This window comes from Dipodomys merriami, unplaced genomic scaffold, assembly GCF_024711535.1.
Source record: "Dipodomys merriami isolate MVZ:Mamm:240054 unplaced genomic scaffold, mDipMer1.0.p SCAF_27, whole genome shotgun sequence".
Classification (NCBI taxonomy): Eukaryota; Metazoa; Chordata; class Mammalia; order Rodentia; family Heteromyidae; genus Dipodomys; species Dipodomys merriami.
The window spans coordinates 6583796-6605442 of record NW_027204159.1 but is presented as its reverse complement, the minus strand read 5'-3'; the positions used below and the strand labels follow the sequence as shown (position 1 = coordinate 6605442).

At 51.6% G+C, this 21647-nt stretch overlaps 3 protein-coding genes across 4 annotated transcripts; all 3 read left to right on the top strand.

Annotated features, from left to right (window-relative positions):
- The first annotated feature begins 4391 nt into the window (after positions 1–4391).
- Spata24 (spermatogenesis associated 24) lies at positions 4392–11904 on the top strand. 2 transcript variants are annotated; one of them, XM_070036131.1, is made up of 6 exons: positions 4392–4650; positions 5941–6006; positions 6132–6262; positions 6353–6423; positions 11554–11656; positions 11735–11904. In XM_070036131.1, the coding sequence occupies exons 1-6, from the start codon at positions 4534–4536 to the stop codon at positions 11883–11885; spliced, it is 639 nt and encodes a 212-aa protein (XP_069892232.1). In that variant the 5' UTR covers positions 4392–4533; the 3' UTR covers positions 11886–11904. The 2 variants fall into 2 exon arrangements, with proteins under 2 accessions (XP_069892232.1, XP_069892233.1); XM_070036132.1 differs by having other exon boundaries at positions 4393–4650; positions 11759–11904.
- A 1640-nt stretch (positions 11905–13544) lies between these two features.
- Positions 13545–18477, top strand: Prob1 (proline rich basic protein 1). The gene is made up of 2 exons (XM_070036130.1): positions 13545–16841; positions 17069–18477. The coding sequence occupies exon 1, from the start codon at positions 13558–13560 to the stop codon at positions 16576–16578; it is 3021 nt and encodes a 1006-aa protein (XP_069892231.1). The 5' UTR covers positions 13545–13557; the 3' UTR covers positions 16579–16841; positions 17069–18477.
- An 856-nt stretch (positions 18478–19333) lies between these two features.
- Positions 19334–21642, top strand: Mzb1 (marginal zone B and B1 cell specific protein). Its single transcript, XM_070036133.1, has 4 exons — positions 19334–19552; positions 20678–20802; positions 21047–21157; positions 21267–21642. The coding sequence occupies exons 1-4, from the start codon at positions 19379–19381 to the stop codon at positions 21421–21423; spliced, it is 567 nt and encodes a 188-aa protein (XP_069892234.1). The 5' UTR covers positions 19334–19378; the 3' UTR covers positions 21424–21642.
- Positions 21643–21647: the final 5 nt, after the last annotated feature.

Here is a 21647-nt window from a genome sequence, read left to right as displayed (position 1 = left end):
CACATCGATTCTTTTTATAACATTGGTGGTCCTATTTATTACTAATAGGCCATAACACTCAGATCTGGCTTTTTTTTCTCAAGGGAATTACATGTTTTTTGTTTCGAAAATAGTTTAATCTATTTGGTACTATCCAGAATATTGTTAAACTCTTAATTTCCATGGTTGTATTTTAGATGGTTGTGTGCATGGTGCTTTTTCCTCTTGTCTGCATCCTTTGGAAGACTTCCTGACCGTATAAAGTCTTTAGATAAGCCTGTTCTTGCTGTCAGAACATGGCAGGCAGCTTGAATACTGTTTCTTGCAGTGCTGCTGAAGATTGGAGAAGTGTGAAGGGAGTGGGGCGAAGAAATAGAACTTGAGGCTCACACAGGAACTAAACTGAAGCTCTCATTCAAATGAAAGTGCTCTCCACAGCAAAGAGGGAGAGGATGAAAATCCTCATCACAAAGAACCATGCTGCTTAAGCAATCCATGTCCACAAATTAGCAGTCCTAGGATTTATCTACTCAAACTGGAAAAACTAAATTTCCTTGATCGGTTCCAGGACACACAGCTTGAGAGGAGTGACATGGAAGAAAAGAACATGGCATGCTTCCTGTTGGAAACAGTTAGAAATGGCAGTGAACTCCCAAGCCCCAACTGAACATGGGACCAGCAGCCTGGCTGAGCTGTGTGCTGTGCCATTTGCATCCTCACACTCCTCAGGAGTGGCAATGAGGAGGCACTCTGGGATGCCAGCGGCCACACGGTCAAGTTCATTGTCTCTGCATGCGCTGCTCCTCACAGGAGCTTAGCACTTCATATCTATTTATTTTGAACTCATTTAAGATGTAAGCTTAATGTCCTAATATATTTATTTTTGGAAAGGACCAAGTTACTATACATCTTTATTTTTTTGAGCTTGCATTGTTGATATCTTGTGCAATGGCCACCAAATAACCATAGGCACATATGTTAGGTAGTGATTTTATCATCTGCATCACAATACTAAAGACATGGATGTTCTGTGACCAGCTTCTGGGATGACACAGGTGAAATAAGATCCTGGTAGCGTAAGAATTCTGAAAATCTGGTCACTTGATTCATTGCATCTAGATTGAGTGTATTTTAATGGGAAAAAAAACATTAAATGATTTTATATAAAAAGAATGGCTTTATATCTTGATTCTTTTACCAGAAGTGGAAGTGTGGCTCCAAGTGGTAGAGTGTTGGCCTTGAGCAAAAAAAAAAAAAACATGGATAGTACCCAGGCCCTGAATTCAAGCTGTAGGTCAGCACAATAATAATAATAGTAGTAGTAATAATAATACATTTAAGCAGGGCACCAGTGGCTCATGCCTGTAATCATAGCTAAGATCTTAGGATCACGGTTCAAAGCCAGCCCATGAAGAAAAGTCCACAAGACTCTAATCTCCAATTAACCACCAGAAAACTGGAAGTAGCGCTGTGGCTCAAGTGGTAGAGCACTTGCCTTGAGCTGAAGAGCTCAGGGACAGTGCCCAAACCCAGAGTTCAAGTGCCACAACCAACAAACAACAACCAAAAACACTTTTAGGGGGCTGGGAAAGTGGCTCAGTGGTAGAGCACTTGCCTTGCATGCCTGAGGCCCTGGGTTCAATTCCTCAGCACCACATAAGCAAAAAGAAAAAAGCCAGAAGTGGCGCTGTGGCTCAAGTAGTAGAGCACTAGCCTTGAGCTGAAGAGCTGAGGGACAGGACAGTGCCCAGGCCCAGAGTTCAGGCCCCACGACCAGACCCCCCCCCCAAAAAAAAGTAGGGTATTTTGTTGGGCAGAAAGAAATAGCCAAACCATCAAACAGGATGGCAAGCCTGTGTAAAAGGCAGCTTTTCCCAGAGAAGAATCATAGAGCTTCTTGTGATATCATGTCATGCTAAGCCTCATTGAGCCCTTGTTGGCTAGAAGCCCAGAATGCTTGCTGACATGTGTAGAAGTGTGTTATGGTCTGTCATGTCCATGCAAGTTTGAACTTGGAGTGTAAGGGTCTCATTCCTTATAACCTCCCAACCCACCCCAGGGAACTGGCTGTGCTCTAAAGTGGTACCCCAAATACATCTACCACTCATTCCAGCTGGTGGAGGTAAACATTGGCAAGTAACACCAAGCAACACCACAAGAAAGATTAGAGGGAGGGAAGAGAACACAGTTCATGGGGAACACTCGAGTCACTGCCCCAGTGGAATGTGCAGCTGAGTCCAAGGTGACCATAGGTGGACACATTGGCCCACAAAGTTCTGAGAGAGCTCTGTGCTAGTGCAGCAGCAACACAGCAGCCTTTAGGCCCACACTGGCCAACACAGTAGCCACTAGCCAAATATGGCTATTAAGCCAGATATCAGTGGCTTACCCACCCCTGTCATCCTAGCTTGTAATCCCGCCCTCTATTTGGGAGGCTAAGATCTGAAAGTTACCAACCTGGGCAGAAGAATCCTAGAGCTGCTATTTCCAATTAACCAACAAAAAAGTTGAACGGGAGGTACGGCTCAATTGGGAGAGTAATAGCTGTGGGCAAAACCAAGCAAGAACTCTTGAGTTCAAGCCCCAGTAGTGGCACAAAATAACACTGCTGGGGTTGGGCACTGCTGGCTCACATTTATGATTCTGTGTCTAGCTAAGATCTGAGGATCATGGTTTGAAGCCAGCTTGGGGCAGGAAAGTCCATGACACTGTGACCTTCAATTAACCACCAAAAATGTTAGAAGTAGAGGTGTGGTTCAAGTGGTAGAGTGCTAGTCTTTATCAAAAATGCTCAGGAACAGTAACCAGGCCCTGCCTGAGTTCAAGCACCAGAATCAAAACACACTCTCTCTCTCTCTCTCTCTCTCTCTCTCTCTCTCTCTCTCTCTCTCTCGTTCTTGCTCTCTCTCTCTCTGCCAGATGCCTGTAGCAATTCTAATTCTGGGCTGGAATCTCAGGATCTAGGTTGAAAGCCAGCTAGAGCAGGAAAGTCCATGAGACTCTTCCCTCTAACCACCAAGAAGCTTTGTTGGAGCATTGGCTTAAGAAGTAGTGTACCAGCGTTGGATGAAAAAGCTGAGAGACAGCACCAAGGCCCTGAGCTCAAGCCCCAGTATTGGTACCCAGACACACACACTAAAACACACACACACACACAAAAAAAAAAAAAATCCACTGAAGCCAGGCACTGGTGGCTCACACCTGTAATCCTAGCTACTAAGGAGGCTGAGTTCTGAGGATTACGGTTCAGAGCCAGCCTGGGCAGCAAAGTCCATGAGACTCTTATTTCCAGTTACCCACCAGAAACCCAGTAGAGCACTAGCCTTTAGCTCAGAGACAGTGCCCAGGCCCAGAATTCAAGCCCCATGACAGGCAAAACAACAAAAAACCACTGAAATATAAATGTACATGTTAACTTGTAATCTGTTTAAAGATTAAAAAGAAAAAAAAATACAGTGACAAATACCTAAAATCCCAGAATTCAGGAGAATGAGCAGGAGGCTCATAATTTCAGGCCAGCTCAGGCTATATAGTGAGTCTGTGTCTCAATACACCAAAGGCTGAGGTTCAGAGGTAGAGTGCTTGAGGCCCTGGAACAGTGCCTTGATTCACTAACACTTTCCTTTCCCTCCTTTCCCAAAACAGATAAATTTACTCAGAAGGCACAGGACCAATATTAACCCCCAGCTTAGACTTGGCTCAGTGACCTCCCCTGCCTCCAATTGTGACATTATTTCCCACTATTTATCCCACTGTTACTCTCAAACCACCTCTGCTAGCCTGTTCTAATCAGACCCGGATTGTAAGCAAGGGGTGAATCTCTAGCTTTGCCTGAAGGTTCCCCCTTGCAGATTTCTTCCTAATAAACCTGTGCTGGTGTTGAGCAGCTTTGTCTACTCTTTCTCTGGACTTTTTCTTCCTCTCCCGGGTGGGCTCCCGTCTACCCCCTTCTTTTTGAACCTAACAGAATTCTCCTTTTCTATCTTTGTCGGGTTAGGCTTAAGCTTCCTAAGTTTGAGGAGCCTGGAATCTCATACTACGAGAAAACTTTGGACATCAGGATAGAGGAAAGAGACATGTGAAGCTAAATATGTAGGTGTGCCCAAGTTACCAGGCCCTGGGCAGTGTCTGAGTATGGCCTGCTCACACTCCTTGACGTTGAAAAGTGAGTAGGACCTTTCCAGTTCCTCAGGACTGTGTGAAAAACAGAAGGGTCAAGAGAGGGACAGATTTCCTGGACTCAAGTTCTCCGAGATCGTTAGCGACCAAGCTCCCCCGGGGCTAGGCCTCCGCCGCTCCTTTTTGTTGTTGTTTTGCTTTGTGATGCAGGGGTCTAACCCGCTTACTACGCAAGCGCCTAATTGAGCCACGCCCTCCCTAACCCCCTCTCCCCCCGCCAGGGCTCCCTTTAAGAGGCCGGCCCGACTCCTGATAACAGAGGAAGTCCCCGCCTCCGGTTGCCACGGTGCTTTGTGGCGTCGCATTCTCATTGGTGGGCGACAGCGGCAGGGCCAGCAGCGGTAGCCATTTCCAACGAGCTGGCGGGGGCGAAAGATGACGACGCCCCTCGGGTGGTCGCCGGGGGGGTCCGGATCTGTGTGTCTCGCCTTCGATCAACTGCGAGACGTGATTGAGTCTCAGGAGGAGCTGATTCACCAGCTGAGGAATGTGGTACGCAGTTAGGAAAACTAAGGGGAGTGGCCGAGCTGAACCCCTCGCTGGTGGGGCGAAGCCCGACCCCGTCTCGGAGCAAGGGGTGGAGCTAGAATCCTTGGCCGAGAGGTGGAGCTCCGTTGGGCCCTGGCTGGGATAGGTGGAGCCAAGAGGAAGAGGGTGGTGTCTTCCTGAATATTTTCTAGGTTATTTTATGTGACTCAAGCGACTTTTCTGTACTCTGCCTAGTAGCTGCGAGACCTAGTAGGTATCCATTGAGCCTGTGTGTCCATTGTTAGTGGAAATGACTTCCCCGAGTTCGAGCCCTCGCGTGCAGAGAAGCATTGTAGGTACCCCTCGCTAGGGACAAATGCAGTGCCATGTTGAGCTCAGTAGGCACAGATTTAGCACAGATTTAGACCATGTTGACTCAAGAACTTTCTGCCATGTCAGTTTGCTTTTTCAAACTCCAGCAAAGCACTGAGGGACAGCGCCCAGAGTTCAAGCCCCACGACCGACCAAAAAAAAAAATGAACTCCAGCCAGGCGCCGGTGGCTCACACCTGTAATCCTAGCTACTCAGGAGGCTGAGATCTGAGGATCATAGTTCAAAGCCAGCTCAGGCAGGAAAGTCCATGACACTCTTTTTTTTTTTTTTTTTTGGTCGGCCGTAGGGCTTGAACTCTGGGCCTGGCGCTGTCCTTCAGCTCTTCAGCTCAAGGCGAGCGCTCTACCATTTGAGCTACAGCGCCACTTCCGGTTTTCTGGTGGTTTATTGGAGATAGGAGTCTCACGGTCACTCCTGCCCGGGCTGGCTTTGAACCACGATCCTCAGATCTCAGCCTCCTTAATAGTTAGGATTACAGGCGTGAGCCACTGGCACCTGGCCAGACCTCCATTTTTTTTAAGCACTTTTTTTTGTTGTTCTTGTTGTTGGCTATGGACTTGAACTCAGGGCCTGGACACTGTCCATGAACCAATTCGTGCTCAAGGCTAGCACTTTACCACTAGAGCTACAGCACCACTTCTGGTTTCAAAAGCAATTTTGACCTATCCTCGGGCTGGGCCAAGCACTCCTTGGACACCACAACCCACACTGTTCAGTCTGGCTGTGCAGTCTCCTCCACTAGCCTAGTTTCTACTGCAATGAAAGAGAAACCTGGGCCTCAGTGAATCTGTGGAACTGAATACTCCCTGTTAAATTTTAGATCCCCTGGGTTTACCTCATTATCCATTCTTTGTCCTGGTCCCTAGAGGGCACCCTTCTTACCCTGACCCCAAGTCCTTGCTGATCCAAATTTTGTTGCAGATGGTACTCCAGGATGAAAATTTTGTCAGTAAAGAAGAGTTCCAGGAAGTGGAGAAGAAACTGGTGGTAAGTAATGCTTCTAATCCCTAAAACCATTCCTGTAAAAACCATTCCTGGTTTTTACATGCTCTTCTGAGAAAAAGGCTAGTTAAGGGAACTAGTAATGAGGTGACTGCTTACTGTTCCTTCAGGAAGAGAAAGCTGCCCATGCCAAGACCAAGGTCCTCCTGGCCAAAGAAGAGGAGAAGCTGCAGTTTGCCCTCGGAGAGGTGGAGGTTCTGTCTAAGCAGCTGGAGAAAGAGAAGCTGGCCTTTGAAAAGGCGTAAGTTGGCCTCAGGAGTGAGCATGGAGTTCAGGGGTCTTAATCTGCCTGCAGGCCTACCCACTCTCTGATCCTATCCTTTCCATCCAGGCTCTCCACTGTCAAGAGCAAAGTCCTGCAGGAGTCCAGCAAAAAGGACCAGCTTATCACCAAATGCAATGGTAGGCGGGAAGCCCGCTCTGCCCCCCATGCTAACTTACACGGGCTTTTCCCTAGTAGCCCAGGGCCTATGCCAAAAGCAGGGTTTCACCCCACCTTCTATCCCCGGCTGAGGATACAGGCAAGCCCAGGAGGGGCACACCTTCGAAAAGGCCTTCAGGGACCAGGCAGGCCACGAAAATGAGGAAAGCAGTCGGTGTACAATATTCTTCACGGCCATAAAGAAACGGGTTTGCTCCCATTTTTCTTGAAACATGCAACCTTCTTAGTCCAACTTTTATTTCCCACTTTTGATATGTATTAGAAGTAGTACATTTTACTCTTAACCCTGCTGCAAGAACAACAGGGCAAGCATTTTGTTGGAAAGCTGACATTAGTCTCAGCAACATGAAAGCCATCTCCCTGTCAAGGTCTTACCCCTCCTCTGTGGGAATGAGGGCTCAGGATTGCTAAATTTAAAAAAAAAAAAAATCTCACAGCCAAATTTAATGGAGACTTTTCTAACTCATTAGCATTAATTTAAACATTTAAAATGTAGTATTATATGGCCCAAGTAAAATATGTTTGGGCCACCAGTTTTCAGCTCCGCTCAGTACACATGCCTTGGCCACTTGCTGACTCTGTTGGTGCTGTTAGTTGAGGGGTACTTTTTATAGTCAGCCCCTCAGTGCCCCAGACCTAGGAAACCCTCTATTTAAGTAGTAGTAGATACAAAAATCCATTCATCACATCTGCTTCAATCACTGTAGCAGATTTCAAGTAGGCCAGAGACCAGTCCAAATCAAAAAGAGGGTTGAGACCCCTCCTAGTAGGGCTCCCTTTGGAGCCCTGGGCAGCCCTCATCTACCACTCCAGCCCTTGGTCTCACTGGAAAATGCTGGCAGGCTGATGTCTTTGATCTAGCTAGGAAGGCTGACAGATATCACCCTGGCTCCCACCAGGACTTCCTGAATCCCAACAAATAAGATTATCTCCACACTTCTGCCTAGACACCATTGGCTCATACCTGTAATCCTAGCTACTCAGAAGGCTGAGATCTAAGGATTGCTGTTTAAAGCAGGATGGACAGGAAAATCTGTGAGATTCTTAGGTCCAATTAACTAGCAAAAAAGTGGGAACTGGAGCTATGGCTCAAGTGGTAGAGTTCTAGTCTTGAGTAAAAAAGCTCAATGACAATGAAGGCCCAAGCCCCCTGAGTTTAAGTCCCAGGACACACACACACATACACACACACACTATAGATTCCTTTACTTCTCCATAGGTATCTCCTTTTCTTTCCCCAGTAAAACTAGGGTAGGTAGATACTTTTCCTTTAGGGCATTCCTTTCAACTAAGATTTTGTCCATGTGTGTGTATCATGGGAACAGGGTCTCTTACTGCCTCTCCCCTGCATGTCCTGAATCATTCCAGTGGGCCACAAGCCCTTACTTGAGCCAATCTGCTGGATTATTTTTTTTTTTTTTGGGGGGGTGTAGTATTGGTGCTTGAATTCAGGACATTGGTGCTGTCCCTTAGTAGTTTTGTTTTATTTACCAGTCCTAGTGCTGGAACTTGGCCTACCCAACTGTCCCTTAGTTTTGAACTCTGGGCCTGGGCATTGTCCCTCAGCTCTTCAGCTCAAGACTAGTGGTCTACCACTTGAGCCACTTCCGGTTTTCTGGTAGTTAACTGGAGTTAACTGGAGATAAAAGGCTCATGGACTTTCCTTCCCAGTCTGGCTTTGAACTGTAATTCTCAGATCTCAGCCTTCTTAGTAGCTAGGATTACAGGCCTGAACCACCAGCACCTGGCTGTCCCTTAGGGGTTTTTTTTTTTGTTTTTTTTTTTGTTTTTTTTGGTATGGTCGTGGGCCTGAACTCTGGGCCTGGGCGCTGTCCCTCAGCTCTTCAGCTCAAGGCTAGCGCTCTACCACTTGAGCCACAGCGCCACTTCCAGCTTTTTTTTTCTGCTTATGTAGTGCAGTGGAATTGAACCCAGGACCTCATGCATGCAACGCAAGTGCTCTACCACTGAGCCACCTTCCCAGCCCTATCCCTTAGTTGTTTGTTTTTTGTTTTTTTTGTGTCCGGTCGTGGGGCCTGAACTCTGGGCCTAGGCTCTGTCCCTCAGCTCTTCAGCTCAAGGCTAGCGCTCTACCACTTGAGACACAGCGCCACTTCCGGCTTTTTTCTTTTTGCTTATGTGGTGCTGAGGAATCGAACCCAGGGCCTCATGCATGCAAGGCAAGCGCTCTACCACTGAGCCACCTTCCCAGCCCCTATCCCTTAGATTTTAATTCAAGGCTTGCACTGTACTACTTGAGCCACAGCTCCATTTCAGACTTTTTGGTGTTTTTTTTTTTTTTTTGGTTGGTCGTGGGGCTTGAACTCTGGGCTTGGGCGCTATCCTTGCGCTCTTCAGCGCAGGGCAAGCGCTCTATCGCTTGAGCCACAACACCACTTCCGGTTTTCTAGTGGTTTATTGGAGATGAGTCTCCGGACTTTCCTGTCTAGGCTGGCTTTGAACCACGATACTCAGATCTCAGCCTCCTGAGTAGCTAGGATTACAGGCGAGAGCCACCAGTACCTGGCTTGGTGCTTAATTTGAGATAAGAGGCTCACAGACTTTCCTGCCTGTGCTGGCTTCAAACCTCAATCCTTATATAACAGCCTCCTGAGTAGAAAGGATTACAGTTGTTAGTCACCAGTGCTCAGCCAGTCTGCTGCTTTAAACTGTTTTAAACCTTGACTTACACCATACCACCTCCCTTTGTGGTTCCTGCTTGGTTTCTGCACCTACATAGTTCTTTATTCTTCTCAGACTTTACCATTCTCTCATGGGTGCCTCAGCCTTTTAAGAGTCACAAAGATTTCTAATGTTTTTCCTAAAAGAAATTCCCAAGCAGGGCTGGGAAGGTGGCTCAGTGGTAGAGCACTTGCCTTGCATGCATGAGGCCCTGGGTTTGATTCCTTAGCACCACATAAGCAGAAAAAGCCAGAAGTGGCACTGTGGCTCAAGTGGTAGAGTGCTAGTCTTGAGCTGAAGAGCTGAGGGACAGCGCCCAGGCCCAGAGGTCAGGCCCCACGACCAACCAAAAATAAATAAATAAAATAAAATAAAAAATCCCAAGCAATCTGGATTAGCTGGATGACCTTGGGAAGGAGAGTCAGTACTCCCAATGAGCTCATGTTTTCATTCTGTCTCCATCTGTGTCTCTCTCCTCCTCTCCCCTCCCCCAAAGACTGGGGCTTGAACTCAAGGCTTCCCACTTGCTCCTCTGGCCCACTACCACATAAGTCATACCTCCAGCCTGGCTTTTTGGTAGTTAATTGGAGATATGGAGTCTTAAAGACTTTTCTGCCAGGGCTGAGTTAAACCTGAGCAGCTAGAATTACAGGTGTGAGCCACTAGCCCCAAGTTTTTTTCTTTTTTTTCCATGTTGTACCTTGATTTGTACCAGATCTTCCCTTCTGGAATCCTCAGTGCTTTCTCAGCATTCCTCAGTCAGAACTATTATGTTGTAACTTTTGTTCAACCTTTATGTATGTATTTAGCAGTGTTGGGGATTTCTAGTGCTAGGCAAGTTGCTCCACCCCTGAACTATGTCCCCAGGCCTACCTAACATTTAAAGGCAGTAGGATTTTCTTCCTTTGTGAATCAAAATTTTCTAGGACTCCACAAGGAACAATTATATAAGTGAAGAAACATCTCTAGATACCTATACCTTTCTTGAATTTTGACCAAGACACCAAAGTTATGCCTGCATCCAATGTGTACTTAATTTGGCATGGGCTTGCCACCACTATCACATTGGGTCTTCCCTCCAACCCCCACCTCTCCCTAAACATTAGGGCTGTCTGTAGGTGGGAAATAGGTCTGAAAATAGAAATTTTGTTTTTTTTTTGTGTGTCAGTCCTGGGGCTTGACCTTAAGGCCTCACATTTAGCTTTTTCATGTAAGGCTTGTGCTCTACTACTTGAGTCATACCTACAGTTCCAGATATTTTGCTGGTGAATTTCAGTGTATCTGATTTGTCTGCCTGGGTTGGCTTTGAAACTCGATCCTCAGATCTCAGACTCCTGAGCAGCTAGGATTATAAGGATGCGCCACTGGCACATGGCTTCAATGTGCGCTTCATTGAAATGAAGTTTTATCCAATTGTCTGATCAGTTTTTGAGTCTTTTTTTTTTCTTTTTGGGTGGTGGTGCAGGGATCAAACCCAATCCTTACACATTCCACTACTGAGCCATACCCCCAGCTCTCTGAGAGCAACTGAAGTCAGAGAAGATGGGCATTGAACTGGCCCTCCATAGATCTAGTTGGTCTGAGCATAACTAGGAGATATTTCTAAGTCATAAGCCCCCAGGGGACAGTTCATTCCACAAATACATTTATATATATATTTTTTGGGGGGGGTCCCGGTCATGGGCCTGGGCGCTGTCCCTCAACTCTTCAGCTCAAGGCTAGCGTTCTACCACTTAAGCCACAGCGCCACTTCTGGCTTTTTTTTTTTTTTTCTGCTTATGTGGTGCTGAGGAATCGAACCCAGGGCCTCATGCATGCAAGGCAAGCGCTCTACTACTGAGCCCACCTTCCCAGCCCCACAAATACATTTAATGTATACCTATTGTGTGCCAAGTACTGGTTTTAGCCTCAGGGAAAAGCAGCAAATATGATAAAGACAAATGAGTAAAAATATATGGTATTTTGGATATAGGTGTGAGGGGAAGAAAGTACTGGAAGGAACTGGAATTTTGAGACTTAAGTCTTGCTAAAGCAGAGAGTGAAATCTGTAAAGACAGCAGTTCATGACAGGAGTAGTTTGGTCCCTCCTGCCTTTGGATAGACCACAAATACCTTCAAGAACCTTCACTTACTCTCACATTCTAGGCAAATACTCTAGAACTAGTAGAATGGTAAAGAATGGTGGATGAAGTCCAGAATAGCGTGATAAAGTCACTGGCGCAATCATCAAGACATTGTCATCCCTCTCAAGACACTCCATAAATTCACAATAAAATATTAGCATGTTCATGGAAAAACCCCGGGTGGGGGGGAGAACCTCCTTCCAGGAAGCCCTATGAGGGAAGCCTTAGCCCAGGAAGGGGCCCATGGATGGGAACCACCCCTCCTCCTGCCTCTCTCCCCCACAGAGATTGAGTCTCACATTATAAAGCAAGAAGATATACTTAATGGCAAAGAGAATGAAATTAAAGAGTTACAGCAAGTTATCAACCAACAGAAACAGATCTTCAGGTGAGGGGCTGGGCTAGGCTGGGGGTTGTTGATGGAAGTGGGGAGCCTGACCTCTGGCCCCTACCCTGGGCTTTCCAGCCCACGACACCGGCTCCATTGCAGGAATCACATGTCTGACTTCCGGATCCAGAAGCAGCAGGAGAAATACATGGCCCAGGTGCTGGACCAGAAGCATAAGAAAGCGTCAGGAAAGCGTCATGCCCGCAGCCACCGTCACAGGGAAAAATAAAATGCTGGTTGTCTTCGTGCTCTCTGGCTCTAATACCCAACTTCTCTGCCTTTTCTGTCTGGTTTGAGGAGTCCAGCCCTGTCTTTCCCCCCCTTTGAGTCCAGGGAAAGGGCAGTGAGCCGATGTCACTTCTGCCTGCCTTCCTTCTAGGCCTTGGTGACCTAAGCATCAAAATACCAAGGACTAGGTAGCCAGGCATTAAACAGTAACCTGTCAGGCCCCTTCCTGAGCTCAGATGGGAATGCTGCTCTGGTCTCTAGACTCTGCTGCTTCCCTCCTTCCTTTGGGTAGTGGTAGAGTCCACTGAAATGATGGAAGTTGTAACCTAGGGAAGGGGCTGGGTCTTTGTGGTCTAGTAGGCACCCCCCCCCTTTGAGCATTCTAATCCTTTTCTATGTAAACAGTCATGGTTACTCCAATAACATCCCACACCACTCCTTGTAAATTTAGCTCTCGTTGGTTACAGGACAGTGGCTTGTGTGTGTGTGTGTGTGTGTGTAGGCAGAGACTAATTCCCACAAGAACAAGTCTGAATCTAGGAAATCGGTTTTTTCAAGAATGTCATACCTATGTGTAATGTTGGCTCCAACCAGAAGCTCATCAGTCTTCACAATTGGATGGGGGGAGAGGGGAGGATGATAATGCTGTATCCATTTGAGAGTGGAAGAAGTGTCTTGAAAAGGGGGCCACAATTAGCTCAAGCTGCTGTGATGGACAGGCCAGAGTCTTTCAAAAGTCATCCATGTGCCCTCAGTGATCATGGGGACATCAGGCAGGGGACCCAGGAGGCTGAGTCAGATCTGTCAGCTTTAGCTTCTGCTGGGTCACTGTGAGAAACAGTGTGAAGGAGGGGCAGTGCTGTTGCTCCAAGGCCAGCAACCTGAGTCATAGCAGGACCTTGAAGCCAGGAGTTTAAGGGCAAGTTGGGACCATTGTCATAAGACAATGACAGATGGTGGTGGTTTCCCCACCACCAGGACCAAAGGCTGGGGGTGGGGAGCACCCTAACAGTGGGGGACTCAGGAGGCTTTAGAGGGAGCCACCTTCTAAAGCTAAGCTTGTGAAAGCTAGCAGTATCCAACTCCTTCCAGTAGGTCTCGCTAAGGCCAGTGGGTCTCTCCAGCACCTTCCCTAGAGTCAGCACAATTTCTGGAGTATGGGGGACGTGGGGCTGTCTAGTGATGTTTCTAGCTCTAGCAAAGTAGGGAGGGGGTGTCGTCGAAGCTTAGGAGGAGCCATGAGACTATCAGGAAGGAGTTAAAAAGCCATGGAGAAGATGAAATCGCTAGCCAAACGAGTTCCCTGGTCTGGAGGTCAGGTTTCCTGACTCCAACGTGGATTGGCAGACTTATGGCTATATCGCAGGCAAGCCCCTGCCTGGCCTGGCCTGTGATAGGTGGTGGTGGGCCTAGCTGGGGCTCCGAAGTTCCCAAAGGTGGGCCTGCCTGCCTCTCACCTGCCTGTCAACCAAAGCCTGGAATGCCGTCCCGCAGGTGTTGGAGGACATCTGAGGTCTCTCCTGCTGCCACTGCCGCCGGCTCCGGAGGGGACGCGGCCGCTTTAAGGCGCTCTGACCCCACGGCATCCTCGGGCGGGGCGGGGACAGCGGAGACGCCGCCACCGGGCCGGCGGAGGCGTCGCGAGGGTGGTAGTGCGAGGTGTCGGGCCCACCATGCTGACGGCGCTCGCCCCGCCAGCCCTGCTTGGGCTCCCAGGGCGGCTGCCCACGGCCCCCGCGCGGCGACAGGACTCTTCAGGTTCTTCTGGCTCCTACCACACGGCTCCGGGTTCTCCGGAACCCCCAGACGTTGGGCCGGACGCAGAAGGCCCGGCGAATTGGCTCTGGGTGGCCCCAGGGCGGGGGGCGGGCGCGCAGCCTCTCCTGTCCGTCAGCGCCCAGAATAGCCGCCAGCAGCCCTGGGCAGGCTCGAGTTTCCCGCGAGGCCCGGGCTCCGGCCCGCCGCCACCCCGGCCCCAGCTGCGCATGCTGCCGTCGGGGGAGATGGAAGTCATCTTCGGCGCCCGGCCTCTACTCAGCCATTCGGACGCGGAGGATGACAAGGTGCCACAGCTCCCGGCGCCGGCCTTCGGCAGCCCCTCACTACCGGAGCCAGCTGCGCTCACCCCACCGCAGCCCCGGGCCCCCGACGGTGGCTCCCGCTGGGCCACCTACCTGGAGGTGCGGCCTCGCGGGCAGAGTCCTGAGGTCTCCACGCAGTTCGAGTGTGTGGAGGTGGCGCTGGAGGAGCGCGCCGCGCGCGTCAGGCCCCGCACGGTGCCCAAGCGGCAGATCGAGCTTCGCCCCCGGCCCCAGAGTCCCCAACAGGTGACGGACACGCCGCGCCCACGACTGCTCCTGCGCACCGGCTCCTTGGATGAGTCGCTGGGCCGCCTGAAGGCAGCTGCGGGGCTCGTGCAGACAGCGTTGGCCAGGAAATTGGGCACCGAGGCTCCTGCCCCGAACCTCACTTTTAGGCCCACGGGACGGCCAGAACCTAAGACTCAGGAAACATCTCGTGGCTCCCGCGTGGTCCTGGAAGAGGGGAGATCTCGGCCGTCCCGCGCACAAAATAGTTCGGCCCCCGCCAGAGCCCCACGGCCTTGGCCCAGCCTCCGAGAGCGCGCGATTCGGCGCGACAAGCCCACGCCCGGGACCGAGCCACTGGGTCCTGTTAGTTCCAGCATCTTCCTACAGACCGAGGAGAAGATTCAGGAGGTACACAATCAAGAACCCAAGACTCGGTTCCCTGGAGAGGCTCCGGATCGAATTGTCACAAGGGCACCGAATCCACCGTTGCAGTCTAGGGCCCTGTGGGAGGATCAGAGTAGGGCTGTGAGACCCAGGAGCCCGTCCCCGTCCCCGCCGTGGCAATCTCCAAATGGGGCCCTGCGGGGTCCTCTCTGCCCATCTCCCCAGAACCTGCCCCAGTGCGGTCGGACTGTTTGGAGGGTGACTAACCCGTCCTTCCCTGAAGCATCTTCTGCGTGGGGAAAAAGGAATGCCAAAGGTGAGGAAACTGTCAGCAGGAGAAGCCCTTCCCCTCCAACTCTTTCCCCGCGGACTCAGGCTGCTGCGAGGGCAAGGAGCCCATCCCCCGAAGCTCTTTCCCCCTGGGAAGTTCCGCACCCGGACGTCGGGGAGGGTGGAGGGCGGGGTAAGGGCCAGTCTCCTCTAGCCTCGTTCCCCTGGGAGGCACCAGATGGTCCCGTGGAGGCGCGGAGCCGTTCGTCCCAGGAGACAGGGGCTCCCGTGGAGCAGGGCTCATCCACAGCATTTACGCGGGAAGCTATGAACGGCATAGCTGCAGAGTTGGCGTCACCTACACCACCGTCGCCCGGCACTCCAGAAGAAATAGAGGCGCAGAGCTCGCCCACTCGGGAGATTCTGGATCTTGCCTTCCGAGGCAGTCAGCCATCGCCAGAGGTAGAAGCGCTTGAGCCGCCCCGTGGTCATCTCGTCAACACCCTGGACGACCATGAGCGCCCAGAGGCCCTGCGCTCGGGAGAAGCCGCTTCGGGACGCCCGCGCGTGGCTATTCCGCGGCCGCGAGACGTGCGCAAGATCGTGAAGAACACTTACGCGCCAAGCTTTCCCGCGGGAAGCCCCGGCTCCGGGCTGCCCAAGCCTCCCGCACAGCCTTGCGGAGAAGAGGGCGTCTCATCCAAGGCGCAAGAGCCTCCGGCGCTGGGGTCCCCCGCCCCAGCTCACTACACTTCTATTTTTCTCAAGGATTTTCTACCCGTCGTGCCGCACCCCTACGAGTCCCCGGAGCAATCCGTCCACACAGCACCCCCGGACGCCCCGCAGCCTAACGGGCTCCCGCGGCGGAGGGCAGAGAACAGCACCGCCAAACCCTTTGCGCGCACGGAGATCCGTTTGCCTGGCGCCCTTACCTTGGGCCAACGTCTTGAGAGAACCCCGGGAATCCAAGTTCGAGGTACTAGCCAAGAGAAGCCCGAAGCCGGCGCGCAGCGTCTCGTCCTGGACGCCGAGGGTCGGACCAGCCCCCTAGAGGGCGCTCGCACCCTACCCAAGCGGCCCCCCGTAGGGACAGTCGGGACCCGATTACCCCGCCCCGGCTCCCCACAGGCGCGCCCCAATGTGAGCCCTGGGATCGCACCCAAAGTGGAGACATCTCCTGTGACCCCCGAGCCCCAGATGTCGGCCAGCAGGACCACCCCACCCCAGCCGCAGCGCCGAGCTGCCTCCGCGCCCCCCACGGATGGGATCCCGCAAGGCCCCTCGCAGGGGGTGCGGAGGCCGCCCGGAGCCGCACCCCCAGGGAAGGTCCTCGTGGACCCCGAGAGCGGCCGCTACTACTTCGTGGAGGCGCCGCGGCCGCACAGACTACGGCTGCTCTTCGACCCCGAAAGCGGGCAGTACGTAGAGGTGCTGCTGCCGCCCTCTTCCCCCGGGCCACCCCGACACGTGTACACCCCGCTGGCCCTGGGGCCCGGCCTCTACCCACCCGCCTATGGGCCTGTCTCTGGCCTTTCCCTGCCGCCGTCCCCTAACCCACCGGCCCTTGGCAGTCCCCAGCTGCCCTGGGCCTCTGAGGCAGGGCCCCTGGACGGGATGTACTACCTGCCGGTGAGCGGAACCCCCAGTCCCGCCCCGCCCCTGCTTCTCTGCGCCCCGCCCTCCAGCTCAGGTCTAGTCCAGCCCAGCAAGGGCTCTGCGTTCCCATTGTGAGGCCCCCAGGACCCAATCCCCCCAAGGAGTCTGCTTCCCAAACGGCCGGAGCTTACAATCCCCTAGCCTTCTTTTCTATTAACTGTTTGATCTGTCACAGGGAGGGTCCTTTGGAGAAGGTATCTGAGATTTCCCGGCTGATGGAGCTGGAGCCCAGGAAATGACTGATGACTTCCTCCCCTCAGCAACAATGCAGATCCCCATCCCAGGCGTTCCCCTGGTGTAGTGTGTTTGTGTATGTGTGTATACGGGCAAGAGAATAGGTTAGGGCTGGGAAGGTGGCTCAGTGGTAGAGCGCTTGCTTTGCATGCCTGAGGCCCTGGGTTCAATTCCTCAGCACCACATAAGCAAAAAGAAAAAAGCCGGAAGTGGCACTGTGGCTCAAGTGGTAGAGCGCTAGCCTTGAGCTGAAGAGCTGAGGGACAGCGCCCAGGCCCAGAGTTCAGGCCCCACGACTGGAAATAAAAAAAAAAAAAAAAAAAGAGAATAGGTTAAAGTGAGGAGCAGCTGGTGGAGCTGATAGAATTTCCCAGGGGCAGCAGGGAAGATATCTGCTCCTGCCTGACACTGAGCACAGTTGATGTGACACAGGACAGAAGAGTGGAAGGTATTGAAAGTGGAGATAGAGGGGAAGGACTCTGGCTATCAAAGTTCTTGTTTTGTTTGAGACAGGCTCTCATTATATGGCTCAAACTGGCCTAAAATTATGTGTGTGCCAGTAGTAGGACTTTAACTACAGGCCTGCCTGCTGTCCCTGAGCTCTTTTGCCCAAGACTATTTCTCTACTAGTACTTCTAGCTTCTTGTGGTTAACTGGAGATAAGAGTCTCTTGAGCTTTTCCTACTCTGGCTGGACTCAAACTACAATCCTCAGATCTCAGCCTCCTGAGTAACTAGGATTACAGGTAGGATCCATGGACCCCTGGCCTGAAGGTTTTGATCTTTCTGTCTCAGTCTCCCAGGTGCTGGGATTACAGGTTTACTCTGGATGAAAGCAGTCAGTGTTGGTCTCAGGCCAGGTTGAGTTTCAGAAAGGGAACTGAAGGAACAGCAGGTGGAGGAGGGGCTATGGATAACCAGACTGGAACTGGAAGACTGGATTGAGGTGGCTAGGTGGTGGTGGTCCCCGTGGGGAGCCTGCCTCCTCTTTCTTCACTTCAGGCTAGTCTTTGCCTTGCTTCTCCTCTCGGCCAGCAGAGCTGTGTTGGCTCATTTTGAGAATGGGGACTTCAGCATTCTTCCATAGGTAGGGGGCAGGTGAAATGAGTCAACAGGGAGAATGGTTGGGTTATTGTCCCAGGAGAACCCTCTTACTCCTCTAGGGACCTGAAACTAAGTTAGAGTTGGCAGCAAGAGGAATACAGGGTATTGTGCAAGCTGATGGGCCCCAAGGCTCTAGCTCACTACCCCAGGAACAGATGTGACAACAATGTCCCAGAAACACTGACCTTATAAGTCACAACACAGGAAGGACTCAGAACTTGTGCTGCCCAGAGCCTCTGAGAAAGGCTGAGGGAACATAGGGGGAAATCTGTGGGAGGTGGCCTTCATGGGGGGGGGTATAGCTGTCTGTATAGCTCTGAGCCTGAATTAGACCTTTCTGGGCTAAGCTGTGACATTGTGAGTTTTAGGAAGGACAGTGTCAGAAGCAGTGACAGGGATGGAGATCAATGTTTTCCTTATTCCAAGCCTTTAGGGGTCCAGATCCCTTGGAGTCTTTGTCCCCTTGCCCTGGACTAGAAGCTGACTAGATAAACCATGAGTCTTCTGGAATATAGGGAATACTGTAGTCTTAACATCTCTTGGTCAGAGACACTGATCCCGATGGCATGCCCTTCGGTGCTTCACCTCATCCTAGTGTGCAATAAATGGCTGACCATGGAGCCATCATGGCTGAAATGATGACTGCTCTTAGGTGCCTAATTTCCTGCCGCCTCGTGTGTGTGCACGTTTGTGTGTTGTGTGTGTTGTGTGTCTATGTACTGGCACTGGTACTAGGGCATGAACTCAGAGCCTAAGTACTATCCCTTAGCTTTTTCCACTCAGGACTGGTGCTCTACTACTTGAGAGATAGCTCTACTTCTGGCTTTTTGATGGTAGTTAATAGGAGATAAGAGTCTCATGCACTTTTCTGCCTGGGCTGGCTTTGAACCTTAGTCCCAGTCCACAGATCTCAGCCTCTTGAGTAGCTAGTTACCATCAATGTCCAGTGCTGCTGCTATCTCTTGACAGACTCCCTCCTCATGCCCTTCAAGGCCTAGGCAGAGAGGACTCCAGGGTGCCCCTTCCCACCTTAGCAAATTTGCCTTCCAGGGAGGATGCCCTAGGCTAGCAGCCACACTTGTGGCTGGTATCTGAGTGACCAGTGGGACTTAGTTTCCAATTTTAGCATAGCTCCTTTATCTAGAGTACTTGTCACTTTTCTCTGAGCCTCCCTGTCCTCACCATCAGAATAAAGATGACGTTGTGACCAGACACCTTCCTCCATAAGGTACTCAGCCTAACACCTGCCACTTGGCCTGTTCATAGCACATGAGAGCCATCGGCCCCCATGAGTCCTTGCCCAGCTCTAACAACTCTCCTTGCCTCATTGTTTCCAGTCTATGCAATGGAGCCAAGCTGGCTGGATCCTGTAGAGTGCAGCATGCACACGTGGCATCTCTAGGGAGGAGGGCGGAAGAGAAGAACAAGAGGGTTGAGGTGTCGGTTCCCCATTGGTCTGGGCTACCACAGTGCACAAGTGCACCTGCACATATGTGCCCCAACCACAGCCCACGCTCGCTGAGCTGACTCCAGAGACCATGAAGCTGCCACTGCCACTGTTGCTGCTGTTGGGTGCCTGGGCTATCCCAGGGACCCTTGGATCCAGTGCCTCACTTTCAGCTACTGCCCCACAGTTAGATGAGGAGGAGAAGTACTCAGCCCACATGCCTGTTCACATGCAGTGTGATGCCTGCAGGGCTGTGGCCTACCAGGTGAGTTCTTCTCCCCAGAATCCCCCCTACTCCTATCAAGATCCCTCCTAAGTCAGACCCACCTCTACCTCAGATTCCACCCCTGGCCTTTGATCCTCAGGCCCTTACTCGCCCCCCCCCCCCCCGCTCACCCGTCATCCCCCCCCCCACTCAGCCTTCCATGATAGTGTCATCCTACCTGCACCACCGTCCCTTAGTTTACATATCTGCTGCCCAACAGAGAGCAGACAATTCACAATACCCCTGTAGTACTTTGAGACCCCAGGGATCACTCTCTTGAGTCCTTAAGCTTTTCACTGTCTTTGCCCACTCTTAGGTTTGGACTCCCTCCCCAAGCCCACAAGATAACATCCTATGTGTGTACCTGGTGCCCACACCGGGGGCAGGGGGGGAGGCATGTGTGTATGCGTGTCTGAGTGTGTGAATGTCTCAGGGCCCTCTCAGGATGAGCAGGCTTCTGTGCCCAGGTCACGTGTGGGGGTAAGGGAAACTGCAAGTGTATGTGTCACTGAACACTGGGCTTTGGTGTTGTTCTTTCTCGTTTTCTTCCTTCCTCTTTCTTTTTTTTCCCTTTCCTTGTTCTTGTGGCCTAAACTAACATGTATAGACGGGGTGCTGGTGGCTCACTCTTGTAATCCTAGCTACTTGGGAGGCTGAGATCTGAGGATAACAGTTCGAAGCCAGCCCACACAGAAAAGTCCTGACTCTTATCTCCAGTTAACCATCAAAACAGCTGGAAGTGGAGCTGGTTCAAGTGATAAAGCACTAGCCTTGAGAAAAAGAGCTCAGGAACAGTGACCAGGCCCTGAGTTTAAGCCCCAGGACTGGCACATATAACAACAAATAAATAAATGACATGTGTCCTGGAGGAAGAGCCTTAGTAACCAGGCCTAGCCTTTCACCTTAGCATTTCCACCCTCACCCCAGTGTAGGCGACCTTGCCTCCATCAGCACAGAGCAGCTTTCAGGATCTGGGCAGGGGCCTGCCTCATAGGTACTCCTGCCTCAACAGCTCCCTTGCTAGTTACCTCATTCCCCCCAAATACTTCAGTTTCTGTCCTCCCGTCCTTCTTCCAACTGGCCAGCAGTCCCAAAAGCTTGGCTCCCAATCCCTCCTCATTCCAGATGTGGCAACATTTGGCAAAAGCAGAGGCCAAGCTTCATATTGCAGACTCCAGGGGGCGGCTGGAGCTGACTGAGTCGGTTTACATGGACGTCCTGGACCAGAGTTGCTCCCAGAGCTGGCAAGAGTGAGTTGCCCCTGCCTCTCTCCTCCAGGGGCAGGGCCGGTGGGGACAGACTCCTCCTACCCTCCCACTTCACAGCACAAACAAGACTATGGCTTAAGGGAAGAGCTGGCTATGATGAAGTCTGGGCTCTGGTGCTAGGAACAAATAGGAGAGCAGATAGCTGGTAGAAAGGTCATCATGGAGTCCCTGACCAGACTCCCACCAATCAATACTATATCTCTTGCATCCTACCCACTGCCATCAGCTATGGGGTCCGAGAAGTGAACCAGGTGAAACGTCTCATAGGCCCAGGACTTGGCAAGGAGCCTCAACCGAGAATCAGAGTGGTGATAACCGGGGGGCCCTGGCCCAGCAGGTGATGATGGGGGTGTGATGGGGGGCTGGGACAGAGCCCTTGAAGCCTTGGTTTGCCCCTTTACTTTCCCATGGACTGGTAGAGTCTGAGGCTCTGCGGGCTTCCCTAGGCTCTCCAAAACATGCCTACACTACCTGGGAGAGTTTGGAGAAGACCTAATCTACGAAACACACCAACAAGGCCAAGGGGCTCTGGAGGCACTGCTGTGTGAAGGTCCTCAGGGGGTCTGCATCCAGGAGGCACCAGTCTCAAGAGAAGAGCTCTAGTCCACGATTCCTCCTGCCCCTAAGGAGAACCTGAAGCCTCTCCAAGATCTTTCTTATACCTACCTATCAGCACTGGGAAACCATTCCCCCACCCCCCCTGAGAACAGGAGGTCTGACTCAGTGCAGTCACCCTCCTCCCTCCTCACCCCAGGGCACTGGGTCTGACAGCGGACAAGGCCTGCAGTCTCCAGATTCAAATAAAACCCAGTGGCCTTGAAACATCT